The sequence below is a fragment of the Camelus ferus genome, chromosome 6, assembly GCF_009834535.1.
Source record: "Camelus ferus isolate YT-003-E chromosome 6, BCGSAC_Cfer_1.0, whole genome shotgun sequence".
In the NCBI taxonomy this organism is placed as follows: domain Eukaryota; kingdom Metazoa; phylum Chordata; class Mammalia; order Artiodactyla; family Camelidae; genus Camelus; species Camelus ferus.
In genome coordinates, this window is record NC_045701.1 from 27,438,317 (window position 1) to 27,457,126 (window position 18,810).

Here is an 18,810-nt window from a genome sequence, read left to right on the forward strand (position 1 = left end):
AAAAATCAATAAAAATACTATTTGGTTTAAATTGTAAACAGCCTAATATAAGTTGTTTCCTTCTATGTTTTGATGTTGATTCTTTTTTGTTTGTTTGTTTGTTTGTTTGGGGGGAGGGGTAATTAGGTTGGTTGGTTGGTTGGTTGGTTTATTTAATGGAAGTACCAAATTGAACCCAAGACCTCATGTATGGTAGGCATGCACTCTACCACTGAGCTATACCTTCCCCCTCTTGGTGTTGATTCTCATCTGACTGGGCAGTGTTCATTCTTTCCATCCTTCTAATTGTTAGTTTTTGTTACTTTTAAAGGAGCCTGCTAATTCTTTAAAACTCACCATCATCCTTTTTTTTTTTTTTTTTTAATTCTCCAGGCCCTGAACCAGTTGTTTGAGAAAATTATGGCTTTAGACATTGATGAGCGCCACCTCCTGCGTCTTGGTCATGGAGAAGAAGAGCTGGAGACAGAGAAAGATTTCAGCAGGTGAGCAAATGGGGATGAGTTTTGAAATGGTGTACAAAAGAATTTCTAACTTTCTCTTCTTTTCTCTTTACTGAAGAAGCATTAGGAGAAGAGAGCAATGAGTAATCCAACTTAATTCTGAAAGATTCTAGTGTAACCTACTTAGACCATACTCAGTTGACCTAAAAGTCTGGTCATGATCTCCCTCAGGTCCAATTCTATATGTTTCTGCCATTTTTTCCTCAAGCATATAATTATTTCAATGAAGAGAATTATCTTGTTCATCTTTTTAAAATTGCAGATTTCCATTTGCTCTCTATTTATTGAAGTAATTTTTAATATTGCCAAACCAAAACTGTACAGCTTTACACAGTTTCTTTTCACATTTCATCCAGACATTTAATTTGCATTTATTTTAGGTGCCAGTTAAGTTGATGCATTTAAGTAAGTGCAGTTGAGGTTAATGATAGCATAATTTTGGTATTGTAACTAGTATTTCAGGTACTTGTTGCTAGTTTAACTGGAATTCATATTTAGTGTTACATATTGTAAAGAGACTAAAATTTTACAAATTAAATTTCTTCTGCTGTTAGTATTTTAGTTTTTTTCCTTCAAAATTGCTTTATAGTAGTTCATTTCATTTATGTTTAAATCCATTATTAAGGCATAATTTTATACAATAGGCATAATTAACAGCTGCACATATTTAATATAGCCTTTGACTATCGAACATTACTTTTGACTAAATTGATTGTAGATATCAAAAGAGCTAAAAGAGTGTCAAATTATTATGTTACATTTATTTTGAGTTCTTGTATTAAGTATCTCAACAAACATTTTTTAGCTTCTGAAAAGTCAGAGGACAAGATCAATACACATTAAGTTATTTGGGGCTCTAGACTCTTAATTGGGGATCAGCCAGGAATGCTTCCCAGAATTCTTCCTGTAGATATTTCTTCTTATTAAAACTAACTTTCACAAGTGGGCTAGACTCTAAAATCTTATAATCCAGAATGCGGTGAACATATAGGTGCTGATGGAATGCTAAATACTATAATTATAATTATTTTGCAGTACAATTTATAGTTTTTAAAGAATACTGTAATAGTACAGTAGAGTTTTAAAAATGAGTTTAGGTACTACCAAGTTTTTAGAGAAGAAAATACTTTTTGCTTTCTAATACACGAACCAGTCCCCAGGTGTTGATAGTAATGTGAGTGCTTGTTTAACTGAGCATATTCTTTTTTTTCTCTCCCTTTGTTATAATTAAAAAGAAAAATAGTGAATATTGTTTCACAATAAAAGTAGTATCACTTTCCCTAAAGAAAAAATTTTATTACATCTTGTGTGAAATAATAGAGAGTGATCATTCACAATTCTACTACTCTAAAAAAATTTTTTGTTAGTAATCAGCTATAATTATGCTATCATGTTTAATTGTATACAGGCATACCTCAGAGATATCGCAGGTTTGGTTTTATACCACCATAATCAAGCAAATATCACAACAAAGAGAGTTGCATGGGTTTTTTAGTTTCCCAGTGCATATAAAAAGTTATGTTTACACTCTGCTGTAGTCATTACGTGTACAATAGCATTATGTCCAAAAAAATAATGTAGATACCTTAGCTGAAAAATACCTATTGCTAAAAACTGCTAGCCATCATATGAGCCTTCAGCAGGTCATAGTCTTTTTGCTGGTGAAGGGTGTTGCCTTGATGTTGATGGCTGTTCTACTCAGGGTGGTGGTTGCTGAAGGTTGAAGTGGCTGTGGCAACTTCTTAAAATGAAACAACGATGAAGTTTGCCACATCAACTGACTCTTTACAAATGATTTCTTCATAGCATGCAATGCTGTTTGATAGCATTTTACCCACAGTAGAACTTCTTTCAAAATTGGAGTCAGCCCTCTCAAACTCTGCTGCTGTTTTATCCACTAAGTTTATGTCATATTCTAAATCCATTGTTGTCATTTCACCAATCTTCACAGTATCTTCATCAGGAGTAGATTCCATCTCAAAAAACAACTTTCTTTCTCTTCCAAAAGAAGCAGCTCTTTACCTATTAAAGTTTTATCATAAGGTTACAGCAATTCAGCCACATTTCCAGACTGCACTTCTGATTGTAGTTCTCTTGCTACTTCTACCACATTGATAGTTTTTTCCTCCACTGAAGTCTTACTCCCCTAAACGTCATCCATGAGGGTTGGAATCAACTTCTTCGAAACTCCTGTTAATGTTGATATTTTGACCTCTTCCCATGAATCGTGAATGTTCTTTATGGTGTCTAGAATGGTGAATCTTTCCCAGAAGGTTTTCAGCTGCTGTGCTACAGCCTTATGAAGTATATTTCTTAAGTAATAAGCCTTGAAGTCAAAATGATTCTTTGATCCAAGGAGTGCAGAATGGATGTTGTGTGAGTAGGCATGGAAACAACGTGAATCCTGTTGTGTATCTCCATCAGAGCTCTAGAGTGACCTGGGCATTATCAATGAGCACTAATATTTTGAAAGGATCTTTTTTTCTGAGCAGTTGATCCCAGCATGGGCTTAAGATATTCAGCAAACCATGTTGTAAACAAATGTGCTGTTATCCATTAATAGTGAACAATCAGAGTAGATTTAGCATGATTCTTAAGGTCTCCAGGATTTCTGGAATGATGAATAAGCATTGGCTTCAACTTACAAGAGTCAGCCTGTCCTTTGAAGCTCTGAAGCCAGGCATTGACTTCTCCTCTTCAGCTATGAAAATCCTAGATAGCATTGTTTTCCAATAGAAAAATTTGTTGTTAGTGTGGCCACCTTCATTAATGATCTTAGCTGGACCTTCTGGATGACTTGCTGCTGTTTCTACATCAACACTTGCTGCTTTCCCTTAACTTTTATGGAACTATGGTGACAGCTTCTTTCCTTAAACGTCATGAACCAACCTCTGCTAGCTTCAGACTTTTCTTCTGCAGAGAGTTAGGGCCTTGCTCTGTCTAGTTTAGGCTTTAGCTAAAGAGAATGTTGTGACTGGTTTGGTCTTCTATCCAAATCACTTAAACTTTCTCCATATTAACAGTAAGGCTGTTTTGCTCTCTTAGCATTAGTGCGTTCACTAGAGTAGCACTGTTAATCTCCTTCAAGAAATTTTCCTTTGTGTTCAGAACTTGGCTAATTGTTTGGTGCAAGAGGCCTAGGTTTCTGCCTGTCTTGGCTTTCGACATGCCTGCCTCACTAAGATTAATGATTGCTAGCTTTTGATTTAAAGAAAGAGATGTGCAACTCTTCACTTGAACACTTAGAGTCCATTGTGGGCCTTACTTCAGTATTTTTGTGTCTTAGGGAATTGGGAGACCTGAAGAGAGGGAGATAGATAGGGGAATGACTAATCAGTGAAACAGTCAGAACACACACAACATGTATTGATTATTTGCCATCTTATTTGGGCATTGTTTTTGGCACCGAAAACAATTAAAATAGCATCAGAAATCAGTTGATCACAGATCACCATGACAAATATAATAATAATGAAAAGTTTTGAAATATTTCAAGAATTACCAAAATGTGACACAGAGACACTGAGCAAACGCTGTTGGCAAAAATGGCACCAGTAGACTTGCTCAGTACAGGGTTGCCACCAACCTTCAATTTGTAAAAAAAAAAACACAGAATCTGCAAAGTGCAATAAAGCAAAGTACAATAAAATGAGGTATGCCTGTACACTGCTTTTTTAAATTGATAAATAGACTTTTTGGTATAATTTTAGATTTGCAGAATGAGCAGATATTACATAGAATTCCACTGTATATTGGTTTTTTAATTTAACATTATATTACAAGAATTTTGACATTTTATTATACTCTTTATAAACATCCCCAATTTTTTTTTCATTACCAAAGTGTTCATTGTAGAAAAAGTTTTAAGTTGTAGATAAGCAAACATGGGAAAAGTTACCTGCTATAATGTTTATATCTTTCTAAGTTGGAAAATTCCTAAAACTATAGACCATGTCTTATGTCTCTTTTTTATTCTGGATCATTCTATTTTATCTCTTTTTAGTGTTACAGGATTGTGGGAGGCACTTTATTATGGTGGAAAGAGTATGGATAGGCTTTGGGATTCAATTCTGGTTCCACTGCTTCTTTCCTTAACTGTCTGTCTCTGGGCCAAGTGCTCTCCAAATTTTGGTTTTCTTATTCAGCAGATACTTATGAACCTACTCGATCCAGATGCCAAGCTGCATGCTGGAGGCCAAGGAATGATCAAATAAATTTTAAAATTACTTTTCAAGACCTTTAGAGCTAATCTACTTTTGTGATAGTGTAAACAATGCTATTCAGAGCAGCCAGCCTGTACACTATATGTTCTTGGTCTGTTGCAAGATGGACTAGCACTTGAGTGCACTATACTGTTTGCTTCTTTGTAAAGGTCTTTTTATGGGGAAAAGAAATTGATAGCTGAACTAAATGTTGTGTTTAGTGTTGTAGCTGATTTTCCCTTCTCACAGATCACTAACACACTTGCAGGTCAGTCCTGATCCATCAGGTACACTTTAAATAGCTTTTGTATATAAAAAAAAAAACCCCAAGAACTACCACTTATAGTTAAATTATAAACTATGTTTTCTACTAATTTTTTTCTCTTTGGCCATTTATAGTTTCTATTATGATTTTCTTAAAAAATTTTCTGACAGTTTCCTCGAAAGTCTCTTCATTATATAATTGTACCTTTTTGCTTAATTGAAATGTTTAGGTATGGAAGAGTTAATTACGTCCTCGCTCGAAGAATAGAACTTTTAGAAGAAGTGAAACGATTGCAGAAGAGTCTGGGGGTTCCAGGAGATGCTTCATATACTTGTGAAACTGCAGGCTATTTCTTCTTATATCAGGTAAGAGATTAAGGGTTTTAAATCATACTTTTTTGTAATATGGTCTTCAGTTGGAAACTAGGATGAGATCTTGAGATCCTTCTTTTGAAAACTTATTTTTTTGTTGAGTCGATTAAAACGTATGCTGTTGTTGAAACTATATTTGAATGTTGAATGTGTTTCCTATTATCTCCAGTTTTCTTTGCTAAAGAACTTTGCCTGATGTCTTATTCAGTGAAAGGCCAATGTTGCTACTTTAAAATTTTTTTCTTTGTTTTGCTTTCTTGCTATTGATAAAGTTTCTAGTCTCTCTCTCTCTCTCATATTACTATAGAAATATAACTAGTCTGTCAACCCAGTGGTAACAAACATGGTTCTGTAACTTACTTTTACTCTACGTATTAATCAACTAATAAAGAAAAGTATATTGTCTTTTTAAATTTCCAGAAATATGTTTTGTTTTAGAGTTAATTTCAAAGTAGGAGCTTAAGTTAGAAATTCTTTTAACTTCAATTTAGAGATATGTTTTTCCTTTTGTTAGGGTTAATTTGGGAAGAATGAAGATTAAGGAGCAGTAGAAGCTAAATAAGATGAATAAACTCCATGAAAATAAACTTTAATAGTCAGTTGGTTTACTAATTTAAATGAATTAAACATAATCAAATAATGAAGATTTTTGTGTAACTTTATTTGTTCTCTTTGTACTAATGTTATCTGTATATTTTAGGTATAAAGCATAACACTGAAAATTTTAAATGTATATGAAAGAAGAAATTATGCTTATTATAAGTAGATACACAAACCAGTTGAGTCCATTCGAAATGAGCAGATTTCTTGGTTTCTTTTGAACACAGGATATGTGCGTGATCTTGCAAAGTTATCTGCATTAGACTCAGACTGTTTAGAACTTTGAATAATGTAGTAAAGATCATGCTTACATGCATATTTGTCACAAAATAAAAATCACTAGGCTCTCTGTGAAAACTACTTTTAAAAGTAGGAGAAATAATATATACATTGTAGAAGCATAAGTAATAAATTTGGGAATTATGAACTTGAGGCCTTACAGTGTAGGTCAGCAGTTTTCAACATACAGTCATCACATTGAGAAAGTCATTTAGAAAGGAAATTCTCAAGCTCTGTCCCCAGAGATTTTCTTTCAGTAAGAGGTGGCATCCCGAAGCTACATTTTTATTTATCAGCTTCTCAGATACCCTGCCCAAGGACCACACTTTGAGAAACACTGAAGTCATAATGGAAAAACAGACAAATTACAGAAATTGAGGCTAAGTAGGAACTGAGTAGAGGCATAATGAACATTTATACCAGGATGTAACTGAGCTACCTATCTCACAAGTCTTTTTGGGATGCATGGCTGGGGGTGTGGATCATCAATAATAAACTGTTTTGAATATACATAGAAAATCTGAAAAGGTCTAACATGCCATGACATGATCCTGAGGTTCTTGTCTATCTGTGCATTTTGATTAAAGAGTTTTTTTTTTTCCCTGCAATCTTAAAGGTTACTTTTATAAACGAAGAGCAATCAGTCAGTGACTTGGACAAGAAATAGACCTATTGGCTCAAAGACTGCTTTCCTTTTCCTTTACCTAGCAAATCTTATTTTCACTTGATTTCTGTTTTAATTTCTAATTTAAAATGTAATAATAAGCTGGCATATTTAACCTCACGTCTCTTTTTCTTATAGGTAATGTCTCGTTGGGAAGAGTATATCAGCAAAGTGAAAAACAAAGGTAGCACGTTGCCGGATGTCACGGAAATCTCCACTTTCTTCCCTTTCCATGAATACTTTGCAAATGCTCCTCAACCCATTTTTAAAGGCCGATCTTATGAAGAAGACATGGAAATCGCAGAAGGATGTTTCAGGCATATTAAGAAAATCTTTACTCAGCTTGAGGTAAGGATTCTCAAGTTCTTTTAACTTTCCCTTAAAGGTTTTAAGCTTAGTTGGTTTTCTTTTTTTTTAATGAAGTAAATGGAATATTCAAATCTAACAAACCAGATTATTACTTTTAAGTAAGATTATTGGAGACATTTATTATTCTAGTTCAAGAAATAAGTAAAAATTAAGATATGCGTTGAATCCCCATTTTTCTGGCTTTTCTGGTGTGAAAGTCTGAGTATTTGAGAAAAGAATGCTGTTATCAGGAGGTTTAACAATGGTTCTTTGATTTGGAATTTGGCCATTCTAAGTTCTTTATGCCTTTGACCAGTGGGCAAAAAGTGAGGTTGCTGTGTTAGCCAGGATGATTGGTATTGATTATTAGGGTGAAATAAGAGTCATCACTATACAAAGGGGACAGAGAAGACTGTATTTGGAACCCAGGGATCCCCCCAGGATGCTTTCTGGTTTTCTCATTTCTTGTAGAAAATATCGTTGGAAGACTATAGCAATCCCGTAGAAGGTCACATTCAGGCCCAGATTCCTCAGTAAGAAGGTTTAGGATTACCTCAGGTAAAAAGGGTGAAGACCTTGTTTTTTTTTTAAGTCTAAGTACCTTTTAGATATGATTATATCCCTACTTCCTACAGTAATATCTGGCACATTGTTGACGTTCAATAAATACTGATGTGTGGTTTGGGTAGGTAGATAGAAATGGATGGATGGTAGGTATAGAATAATAAATACATACTATATATATATATATATATATATATATATATATATATATATATATATAGTACACATAGTATAAATAAAATTTTAAAACCTGCAAAATGGTATTATATTACGTTTATGATTACATAATAGAATGTGAAAGGATACAAACATACAATAGCTATGTAGGGAGACAGTGGGGAGAAGGATATACAGGGTACCTCCATCTGTACCTGTAATGCTTTAGTTATTTAAAAAAACAAAAATGTTTCAAAGTCTGAAGTAAGTGTACATAGTGTTCAGATTTGATAAAACTTGTTTCTAGCTACTCGGCTTGGACTTGTTTGCTCCTCACATCTGTTGTCCATCCCCCTGCTCTGCTCTGTGGGGGACCTTCTGCCATGTCAGGGTTGGGGCTGATCCTTAGAGGTTTAATTTCCCAGTCTCTTGTGTCCACTGACCTCTAGCTGGGTTTAGCCAATGACAATTTGTGGCAGAAATAGAAGAAAGAGAGAAGCCAGGATATTTCTTCACCAGCACTCTCTGCCTTGGGTTTCATCTCTTCCATGTCTCCAGTTTCTGCTGGCCTGGCCCACTGTGGTTCCCCCTTATACTGGTACCCCAGTTTCCGGGCTCTGATGACACTTCCTCCTCTTTTTATTCTTCCTAGCATAGGAATGGTCATAATTTCCTACTGTTGCCAGTCTCTAGGTTGCTTCACCATTCCCTGGTTGGCTTTTCTCCTCCATCATCTGTATAACAGTTCCCTGCAATAAATTCCACTTGTTATGAACGCTTGAAATATTTCTGTTTTCTTGTAGGGACCTTGGGTAATATAGGCAAAATAGTGATTGATATTTTTATTCAGTATTCTTGTTGATACTGTAAATATTTTACAACACAAAAAACAGTCCAAATTATGGCCTGAATATCAGCTATTATTGGAACTCAATTATTAATAATGGACAGAATTATGATTCTTTAGCTTAGTTTATGATATATTTATATTAATTTCTCACAAATTATCTCATAAACTGGATTGTATGAATGTATTCATAAACTATGTTTGTTTTCCTAAAATCCTATCTCATTGTCTCTCCATTCTTAAAGGAATTTAGAGCTTCTGAACTGCTTCGAAGTGGACTAGACAGATCTAAATACCTTTTGGTGAAAGAAGCCAAAATCATTGCTATGACCTGTACTCATGCTGCCTTAAAACGACATGATTTAGTCAAGTTAGGTTTCAAGGTAAAGACTTATATTTTATTCCTTGATTCATCATCTATGCAGCTGTTAGGTTTTTTTCTTTCCTTTTCTTTCCTTTTTTTAAACCAGGCCATTTCCCTTGGATAGTGGTTTACTTCTTACCAAAGTTCACATTTATAATTACTTAAAAATGCCTCTTTGAAAAGTTATGGTAACTTTCCATGCTTATATGATTGGTAAACTCTAAATCTAATTTTTCTAAATTTAGTTATCAGACATATGTCCTTTAAGTAACATTATAACCATATGATTGTCTAACCAACTTCCTTTGGTTGGGGAGGGTAGTTTAGTTTAATTTAGTTTAGTTTATTTCTTTATTTTTTAATGGAGGTACTGTACTGGGGGTTGAACCCAGGACCTCATGCATGCTAAGCACACACTCTACCACTGAGCTATACCCTCCCCCCAGTCAACTTCTAATACTTGTTAAGGTAGATTAATCTATTTTTACTATGTTAAAAAGTCTCCAAACAGCTTTATAAAAATAACAGTTGAGAGTGTTTTTCACCTGTTAAACGTCTGTATGCTTGCATTATTTACCTTTTAAGCACACATCTGCTGCCAGTTATTTGTTCATTCGGTAAATGAACAGCCTTCTATGTGAGGCTGTGGAATGCTCTTACTTAGACTGTCAGAGGAGGTATTTGACCACCATACGATAAAGACTGGAGAGCTAAAGGGCAAGATAGCCTGTTAGCCTGTGACTCAGTTGAAATGAAAGGTAATAATTGAGCAGTAAATTTAAATTTGGAGACTCTGTGACACTTCGCTAGTGGTACTGATCTAAACTTTGGTTTTAATGCAGATCATTGAATTTCCCTGCAACTGGTTTATCTGTTGTTTAAAATAGGGTTTGTGTACAGGTTTGAATTCAAAGTGAGCAGAGCATTTGTTGTTGATGAAAGTAACTGACAATTTTTTAATGTTATGAGCTCACTGGAAGATAAGTGCTAAATAAATTCAAGGTGCTAGAATTGTTGTTATCTTGGATGAAAGGTTCCTCCACTGCAAGATAGGACAAACACGATAATTTATTAAAAGGCACTGTGAATTTACCCTAGTGGTGTGAACTTACCTTTTGCAAATTATTAGTCAGAATTTTTCACCTAAATATTTTGTTCTTGGGGCTGACATATAAAATATACTTTGAATTTGATATTAAATCAAATCAGTTTAATAACAAGGGGAAATGATGCAATCATAATTAGCATTTTATGCTTTCATGCAACTTTCACATGCGTTTTCTAAGAACATTACTTGTAGCTTATCATTTTCATTAATCATTTTCTTACATTGTGCTATACATCTAAAATCAGTTAACATGAGTACTGGTACTATCTTTTACTTTTTTTATGTTTTTAATTTTGAAGTTTTTTTTTTTTAATCAAACTCACACATGCATCTCAGTTAAGAGCTTAAAAACCTTGCAGGTCTACTAACATTTAAAAAAGGCAATTCTCTACTACCCTGATGCTCCTCAATTGTCTAATCTTTCAACTTTTTTTTTTTTTTTTTAAGTTGAGAGTTATGTTTTATTTGGTGGGAGGACTCGAGCCAGGATCTCTTTCAACTCTTTTTGTTTTTCCTTTGTTCTTCTCATTTATATCAATAAAGAACATTAAATTTCCATTTTGGACATTGTCTTTAGTTTCTGTGGTGTCCTGAAGAAGACATGCAAGCACATTCGTGCACTTTTTTCTTCCTTAATACTTCTGATATAGTTATGTCGTAATTTTGCTTTGTGATTAAAATCTCACTTTAAAAAAGCAGACTCTGTAGATATATTATTATGAATTAAATCACATTCGATTTTCAGAGTTGTTTTTCAGAAAACAGTCTCTTTAAATTGTCTTCTTTGAGCTGCTGCCACTCTGTTTTGCATATTGTCTATTACCTTGAGAGGCCACTTTCGGACTTCTGAGAAAATATGACTCTTGAAACTCCTCCTGGGTTCCTACTAGGATGACCTAAAGAATCACTGTACTAGGGAAATTTAGCATCAGATAGAGATAGAGAAGACACCAATCCACATGCCTGCAACTTCAGGTAGTTTCAGTAAGAAACAGTGCAGAATTGAACCTTAATTTTCATCATGTCCAATGGAAATCCAGCTCAGCTACCAATCATGGACAAATATAGATACAAACATGTTTTGGTAAAGATGAATAGCACAGAAATTACAGGATATATAAACAATTAGTTTAAAAGAAGAGAATTAATTAAGCATTAAGAGGAAACATGCTCCTCCCACCTTCCACTTCCCTGGAATACAAAATGAGGAGAGAAAACTTTAAAAATAGAAAACAGAGGAACTCTAGTTTGTACTTGGTGAGATTCTCAAAGAAGGTATTTTACCAATAAAACAAGAAATAGGATATCATACCAAGTAGCAATCAGAATTAGAAGGGAAAGGAGGGGAAATATGAAACATATTGAGAATAAGTCTGGAAAAAATTTTGGGCAGATAGAGAAGAACATACAAAAAAGAAAGAATGAAATTTCTGTAGGTTGGAGAAAGACGACTTTTCATTGTTTTACAAATGTGCAGTGCCTAACATTATTGGGAACTGGGCTAGAGGGAAGAAACAGGCATCAAACAAGTATGTACATATATGAATAGAATTACAAGTTATGATGTGCTGTGAGACAGAGGAACAGGGTCCTGTGAAACCTGTTTTAGGTTGGGAAGTCAGAGAAGGCCTGGATAAAGTGGACTTTAAGCTGATACTTTAAGAATTAGACAAAGCCAAGCAGACAAAAGTGAAGAGATAAAAAAGCACATGCAGAGGGCCTGAAGCAGAAATGATTTTACCATTTCTGAGAAAGTGAAATAGGTCAGTGTGTTTGAGCTTAGTGAGAAAGGGGAACGGCGATACATAAAGTAGGAGAGGACAGCAGGGGCCAGACTCAACACAGGCCCTAGTTAATACGTCTCCTGCAAGCAACATTAGGCTCATTTTCCCCTAAGACAGCTGGCAGCCAGTGAAGGGTTAAAAATCAGAGGTGCTGTGCTCTAATGCCTGTTATATCAGTGATTTAGGGGAGGCAGTACAGGGAGGGGAGGGACTAGTAAAGAGATTGCTGGCAGTAGTCAGAGTGGTGGCATGGATTACAGTGGTGGTGGTGGTGGTGGTGGTGGTGGTAGCAGAAACGGAGAAAAATGAATAGATTCTAGAGGGAGTTTTGAGTGTGAAATTGACATGCTTTGGTGACAGACTGAATGCTGGAGGAAAACCGGATTGTTGAGTGCTAAGTAGGGTTCATAAGGGAAAAAATTGCCACAAAATATTACCTAGGGTTAGAATATCAATGGAAATAACCTCATATATAATTATAGGTTGATTCTTGCTTATATGGAACTTAAAAGAACTGAATTGAAAATAACTAAATTGATATTGTAATCCAAGAAGTGATCAAGGAGATCTTAACTGTATAGAGTTGTATATTTAGAGGTCTTCCCTAAGGTTAAAGAATTGAATTCCAGAGGCAGGAGCACAGTGGTAAATAAGATTGTAAATATTCTGTTTGAATATTTTTATGTTATGTTTATCTGAATTATTTTGGGGTTTTTTGGATGGTTGTTATACTTTTGGTGGTAGCTGTTTGGCTTTCAGCTGACTTTTTGACAAGCTTTCCTTTTTCTCCCCTTCTCAGTATGATAATATTTTAATGGAAGAGGCTGCTCAGATTCTGGAGATAGAAACTTTTATACCTCTTCTTCTACAGGTAAGATACTGAGATCCGAGACAAAGAAAGTAGAGTTTAAAGAATTCTGGGAGACAGCACTGGGAAACTACACAGTGTTGGGGTGCTAATTGCCATAATTATATATTCTCCTTAACTTCATTATGTTTTGGTATTCTGTTTTAAGCCTGTAAACTTCCTTTTATCTCTTCACTGATCATTTAGTAGTTTGTATTGTTTCAGCAGTACTATTTAAATTCACAATTTATCTCTAAGTTTTGAAAAGACAATAATTTTAATCAAGAAAATTACATTGTTACTCAGTTTTGAGGGAAGATGAGCTTTTTTTTCAATTTTTTTGTTGTTGTTAAGAGTTGTTTGTAGAATTGTTTTTGATCACTGGGTGCAATACTTTTCTTTATTTTATGCCTGATTGTTTTTTAGTTAAATGATGTTTAAGCATGTTTTCTTATTGTACGATACTCTTTACTAAGGTAGTGTAAACAGCAAAGTGTGAAATTCCCAACTGAAGAATAGAAGCTACTCTAATTCATAGATAAACTGGATTCCAAAAGTTGTTTTATAAGCTGAGTTATTTGGGACTAGGAATGTGTTTTATCAGAATATATTTCAAGGAACAAGGAGATGTAGAGTAGGAAATTGAAGTAATACAGGAAATTAAAGAAGGTAAAATGTTTACGGCTTTGGGAGGTTCAGGCTCTTGGTGTAATGATGATACAAGATGTTTAGCATCTTTCTATTTTCCTGCTTGAGCATCTGTTTCTTTCTGTGCTTCCTTTGCCTAATTCTGATCTAAACCTCCCAGACCTCATTGGGTTACCCCACCTGTTAAAGTAGGATAATTCCATGATTGCCTTCTCAGTTTCTTCATCCTCCTTCACACACTGTCCACCACAAGCAGTGGTACCCATACAAATCATTCTGTAAATTTGCCAGATATCTCTCTCTGGAGCTGGTGAATAGCAAGAATTAGTAAGCTAATAAAGCCATTTAGTGAGTATAAGAATCTTACACAATAAATTGGAGATTAAAAGGATAATGTATTAATTAGCATATTTTGCCATTTCCTCACTTTCAATTTCTAGAATCCTCAGGATGGTTTTAGCCGACTAAAACGATGGATTATGATTGGTGACCATCACCAGTTACCTCCAGTCATTAAGAACATGGCCTTTCAGAAGTATTCAAACATGGAGCAGTCTCTCTTCACTCGCTTTGTTCGGGTTGGAGTTCCTACCGTGGACCTTGATGCCCAGGGGAGGGCCAGAGCAAGGTAAAGGAGACAGAGAGGGAGGGGGAGACCATTCCTGTTCAAGGACATCAGTTTCATGATCTAACTATTATTAACATCTTCTATATAGACTCCTAGCAGTCCTTGCTATCCAGGAACTTGCCTGGATACAAATCTATAAATTGGAAAGTACCTTTATTGCCTTCAGCTTGGCATGTAAAAATTGACCAAATTACTTCCTTCACTTTATTCATTGAGATTAATTTAAGTTCCTTATAAACGAAGGACTTCATTTTACTGTCACTTCCATTTTCTTCATGCCCCCAAAAGGTATATACAATTACTATCATTTTGAAGTCTAAAGCTAAAGGTGAATAAGAGCAGAACACACTAATTCTTACTTTGTAAAATGTACAGGCCCCATCTCATAGTTACCTCAAAATTTTTCTCACTTTACAGACTCTTCCCTGATTTTTTAATTTAAGGAGTAAAGATAGCATTTACTCAGAGAATGCAGTGGAGCTATGATTTCTTAAATATCGTCATTCTTCTGATTAGTTCTTGTAAAGAGGCAAAGGTTGAAAAAGCATTATTGCTAAGATGAGCTCAAAATGAGTAACATGAAAGCTAAAAGGAAGAGCACAGTTCCTTAGAAACCCCCTTATGTACACGGGGAGGGATTCGACATTGCTGATACTTCCTGTTTGGGGGGATTTGTCTTTGAAGCTTGTGCAACCTCTACAACTGGCGATACAAGAACCTAGGGAACTTACCCCACGTGCAGCTCTTGCCAGAGTTCAGTACAGCAAATGCTGGCTTGCTCTATGACTTCCAGCTCATTAATGTTGAAGACTTTCAGGGAGTCGGAGAATCGGAACCTAATCCTTACTTTTATCAGGTAAGAAGAAACATGAAATTTTTACATTTATTTTGCACCTGCCTGGCTGACTTACTACCTAAATCAGTGTTACTGAACTATTTGGCAAGCCATTGAATAAAGGAAAGTGAGGTCCCCACCTCACGCACAGCACAGAAATTTGCATTTCAGTTGGGTTAAAGAAAGATACATCCACCAAAAAAAAAGAAACTATAAGCACACTAGAAAGAAGATATTGATGAATATGTAATGTTGGGATGAGAAAGGTCTTTTAAAGCTCATTACTGAAAGCAAAAATAATACAGAAAAATATTGATTGATTTGGGAGCAATTTTCAGCATTTAACAAACAATGGGTTGAAGTCTGAAAGAGTCTGAATGTATATAGAATTCTTATAAATGCTTTAAGAAAAATCAGTACCCCAAAAGAAAAATATAAGATGACAATATGCAATTTGCGAAAAAAGATACAGATTTATATCACCTCTGATAATATTCTGTTGGGGTGGGTTTGGGGAATTCTGTGCTTATACAATGCTAGTAGGAAGGTAATTTGGTGGACAAATTGCTAGCATATATTAAAAGCAGTGTTCTCACTTCTAGGAATTTATCCTAAAAAAAATTAGACCAATTTGTAAAGACTTACATGCTAAAATGTTCATCACACTTTTTCTTGTACTGCAAATTATTTTGGAAAGGAGAAACAACCTGAATGTCTTATCAGTAGGGATTCATTACATTATTTATTACCTAGTCCATATAATGAAAAACTGAATAGCCGCTAAGAATGATAACATTATAACTTGGCTTACTGACAGAAAAATGTTTATGCTATATTAAATGAAAAAAAATCAGGTTGCAAAATATATCTGTAGTGTCTCATTTTATTTTTAGAAAGGAACAGCAAACAGACATATAGAAATATGTAATGATAATCTATACAAAAAGATTTGGCAGCTTATGCCCCAAAGATTTATTCTTTTATCTGTATTAGAGCTGATACTTAAATAAATGTAGTTTGCTATCAATATAGAAAATGGAAAGATTTACACAGTCATGTGGCTCCTGTCTTCCAAAGAACTAGAAATAATTCAAGCTGTATGTCATTATGTCACCATAATATAAATGATTTTTCTGAAGGTCGTTCTGTAATTTTCCTGTTGCCTTTACATGAAATCCAGCTTCTTGTCTCTCTTTTTTGATTTTCATGTTATGTTTATGTTCTCATTTTACCTTCTTCTCTCATCTGTTAACGTTCAATTTAGTCTCTGCCGAGCTGGACTGAACAGTCTTGTGTGTGCTTCCTCACTTTCAAGTTCAGTTAAGCCTTGGTTTTAGACTCCTTTCCATCAATCTTTAACCAGAGTCTCTAAGGTCACAGTAAGCCAGACTGATTAATTTGAGGGCACATCCTCTAACCACCTAAAGTGGTCTGCGTAGAGGCGGCAACCATCAGGAAGAGAACAAACACAAAACACACAAAAAAATACTAAGAAATATGAGGAAGAAGGAAAAACATTGTGTAAAAATAGAGTCAACTACAGTATTGCTAGATGTAAAAGCTATTAAGACTGGATTTTCTACTGGCTTCTAAGATAGTTGCCTTGCTTCTTTGTGTTATTATTTCTTTCCATAACTGTCATTGCGCTACACTGTAGCAGAATACAGCATCGTTGTATTGTACTTGTTGTGGTCCCAGAAATATTAAGCCTTTAAGTTGGTAACTTTTATTTTATGATTGTTCTGTGTATTGCAAATACATTGCAAATGCCAAAGGGAAGTAATTACCATGTACTGTATTTTTATTTATCAGTGTTAACCTGAGATAAGTTATTTCTCGGTTTTATGAAAGGCCCAAGTTGTTAACTCTTTACTTCTTGAGGTATGGTAAGTGAACAAATTGTGTTATTTAACGGTTTTCTCTGTAAATGGAAGCAAATGCACAATCTGATTAATGTTTGCATTACAGAATCTTGGAGAGGCAGAATATGTAGTGGCACTTTTTATGTACATGTGTTTACTTGGTTACCCTGCTGACAAGATCAGTATTCTAACAACATACAACGGGCAAAAGCATCTTATTCGTGACATCATCAATAGACGCTGTGGGAGCAATCCATTGATTGGAAGACCGAATAAGGTAATTTTATGACTATAATGTGTTCTCTTATTCATCATGTTGGCAAAATAGTAAGATTTATATACATTGTGAGTTATTTATGTTATTATGTGGGTTACTTTGTTTCTTTGCTATCTCCTTGTAAGACATGAGAAAATGAAGTAATAGGAACTCTGCAAATAATTCTCTGGCAATCCTATCTGACAGTGTTATTAGTGTGCTGTGAATGTCTATCTCAGCTATCACATTGAAGATTTCTGTTGATAGTAATCATAAAAAAAAAGTTTCTAAAACTTTTTGTAGGAAAAGTGATGTCTAAGGAAGCTATGTACTGTTATAGTAGAAATAGGAATTGTAGCATTTGTTTTGTTTGTTTTACAAAGATACAATCTGTACTGCTTACTGAGTGTATGTGTGCAGGGGAGTATTTTTTCTTGAGGATAAAGGAAAATCATAAAACACATTCAGACTTTAGGATTTTTTATACTTTTTTATGTGATATGATGGAATAATATCACATAAAAAAGATGCTGATTTTATCAATAAAGTTTTGAAAAATTAGAATAACAAAACAAATGTAGTATTAGTGATGATGAAAACAGGAGTTTGATTGTAAACATGGCTGTATAAAAGCTCTTCCACCTTTTCTTGGAAATCATCTACAAGTAAGAGGAAAATGGGAGAAGGAGAAAACAAATTCCATTTTTAGTGACGTGACACAGATCAGGTGACTAAGATCAGGAAGAAAATGTTGGAAGAAGAGAATTTAGGGGACCAGTCTTGAAAATGCCAGCAAAAACACACTTTTCCGAAAGCGAGTGGCATACTTTGAAGTGTAAGAGCCACGTGCCTGTTGTTCAACAACAGATGTGGGAGTTAGAGTGAGCCTTCCTAGTTCAGAAACACCTACAGGTGAGCTGTATTTGCAAAAAATAAACTGTCTCTGTAGTAGCAGGAGACTGGAGAACCATCTGTTGTGAAAATCACTCACCCCAGCCTAACCTCTTGCATGTAGCTAATCTAAGACACTCATTTACTCAGTGGTGGAATAGAGGGGGAGGGGAACAAGCGTTTGCTTGATTTATATATGAGGGAAAGAGCATCGAAACATACTAGTTGACAAGATAACATGCTCCCAAAGACATATTGGCCTGGAACAGATGAAAATTTTGAATACACATTTGGCTGTTAATTTTAAAATATTTAAAAAGTACCCATTTCTGTGAGGGAAGGCTACAGAGCAGAGAAATTGAAGAGCTCAGGAAGAGGTAAATGTGAACTGGAATGAAACAAGACAAAATCAAAGAAGTAGAGACAAAATTGAAAGGAATGTGAGAAGGAACAGACACTGTAGAATACTCCAAAGGGGTATAGAGAATGAGAATGAGGAACTAATAACTCTGAAATATAGAATGAAATAGAAGAACCTCAGGGTCTGAGTCCTATTATTTATAAGTAACAGGAAAGCTTAAATAATAAGGAAAGCTACTGTCTCATAACAAGAAGGTGAAAGTAGTGTGGCTCCAGGGTTGGGTGGCTCAATTGTGTCATCAAAGACCAAGGTTCATTTCATCCTCCTGCTCTGTTGTTCTCAGCGTGTGAGCCTGGGTCTCAAACAGCATTCAGAATATGTGAACTCAAACAGCATCCAGAATATATGAACTTTAAAAGTCATTGAAAAT

General features: G+C 34.9%; 1 protein-coding gene across 1 annotated transcript in view; it reads left to right on the forward strand.

Annotated features, from left to right (window-relative positions):
* The window catches only part of AQR (aquarius intron-binding spliceosomal factor), an 85,680-nt gene that overhangs the window by 54,638 nt on the left and 12,232 nt on the right, over window positions 1–18,810 (forward strand). Inside the window, exons 24-31 of the mRNA XM_006193784.3 lie at window positions 373–482; window positions 5,197–5,332; window positions 7,020–7,229; window positions 9,042–9,179; window positions 12,852–12,923; window positions 13,988–14,175; window positions 14,860–15,031; window positions 16,979–17,149. Of these exons, the coding sequence (XP_006193846.1) occupies window positions 373–482; window positions 5,197–5,332; window positions 7,020–7,229; window positions 9,042–9,179; window positions 12,852–12,923; window positions 13,988–14,175; window positions 14,860–15,031; window positions 16,979–17,149 (1,197 nt within the window). The remainder of the gene's footprint in view (window positions 1–372; window positions 483–5,196; window positions 5,333–7,019; window positions 7,230–9,041; window positions 9,180–12,851; window positions 12,924–13,987; window positions 14,176–14,859; window positions 15,032–16,978; window positions 17,150–18,810) is intronic.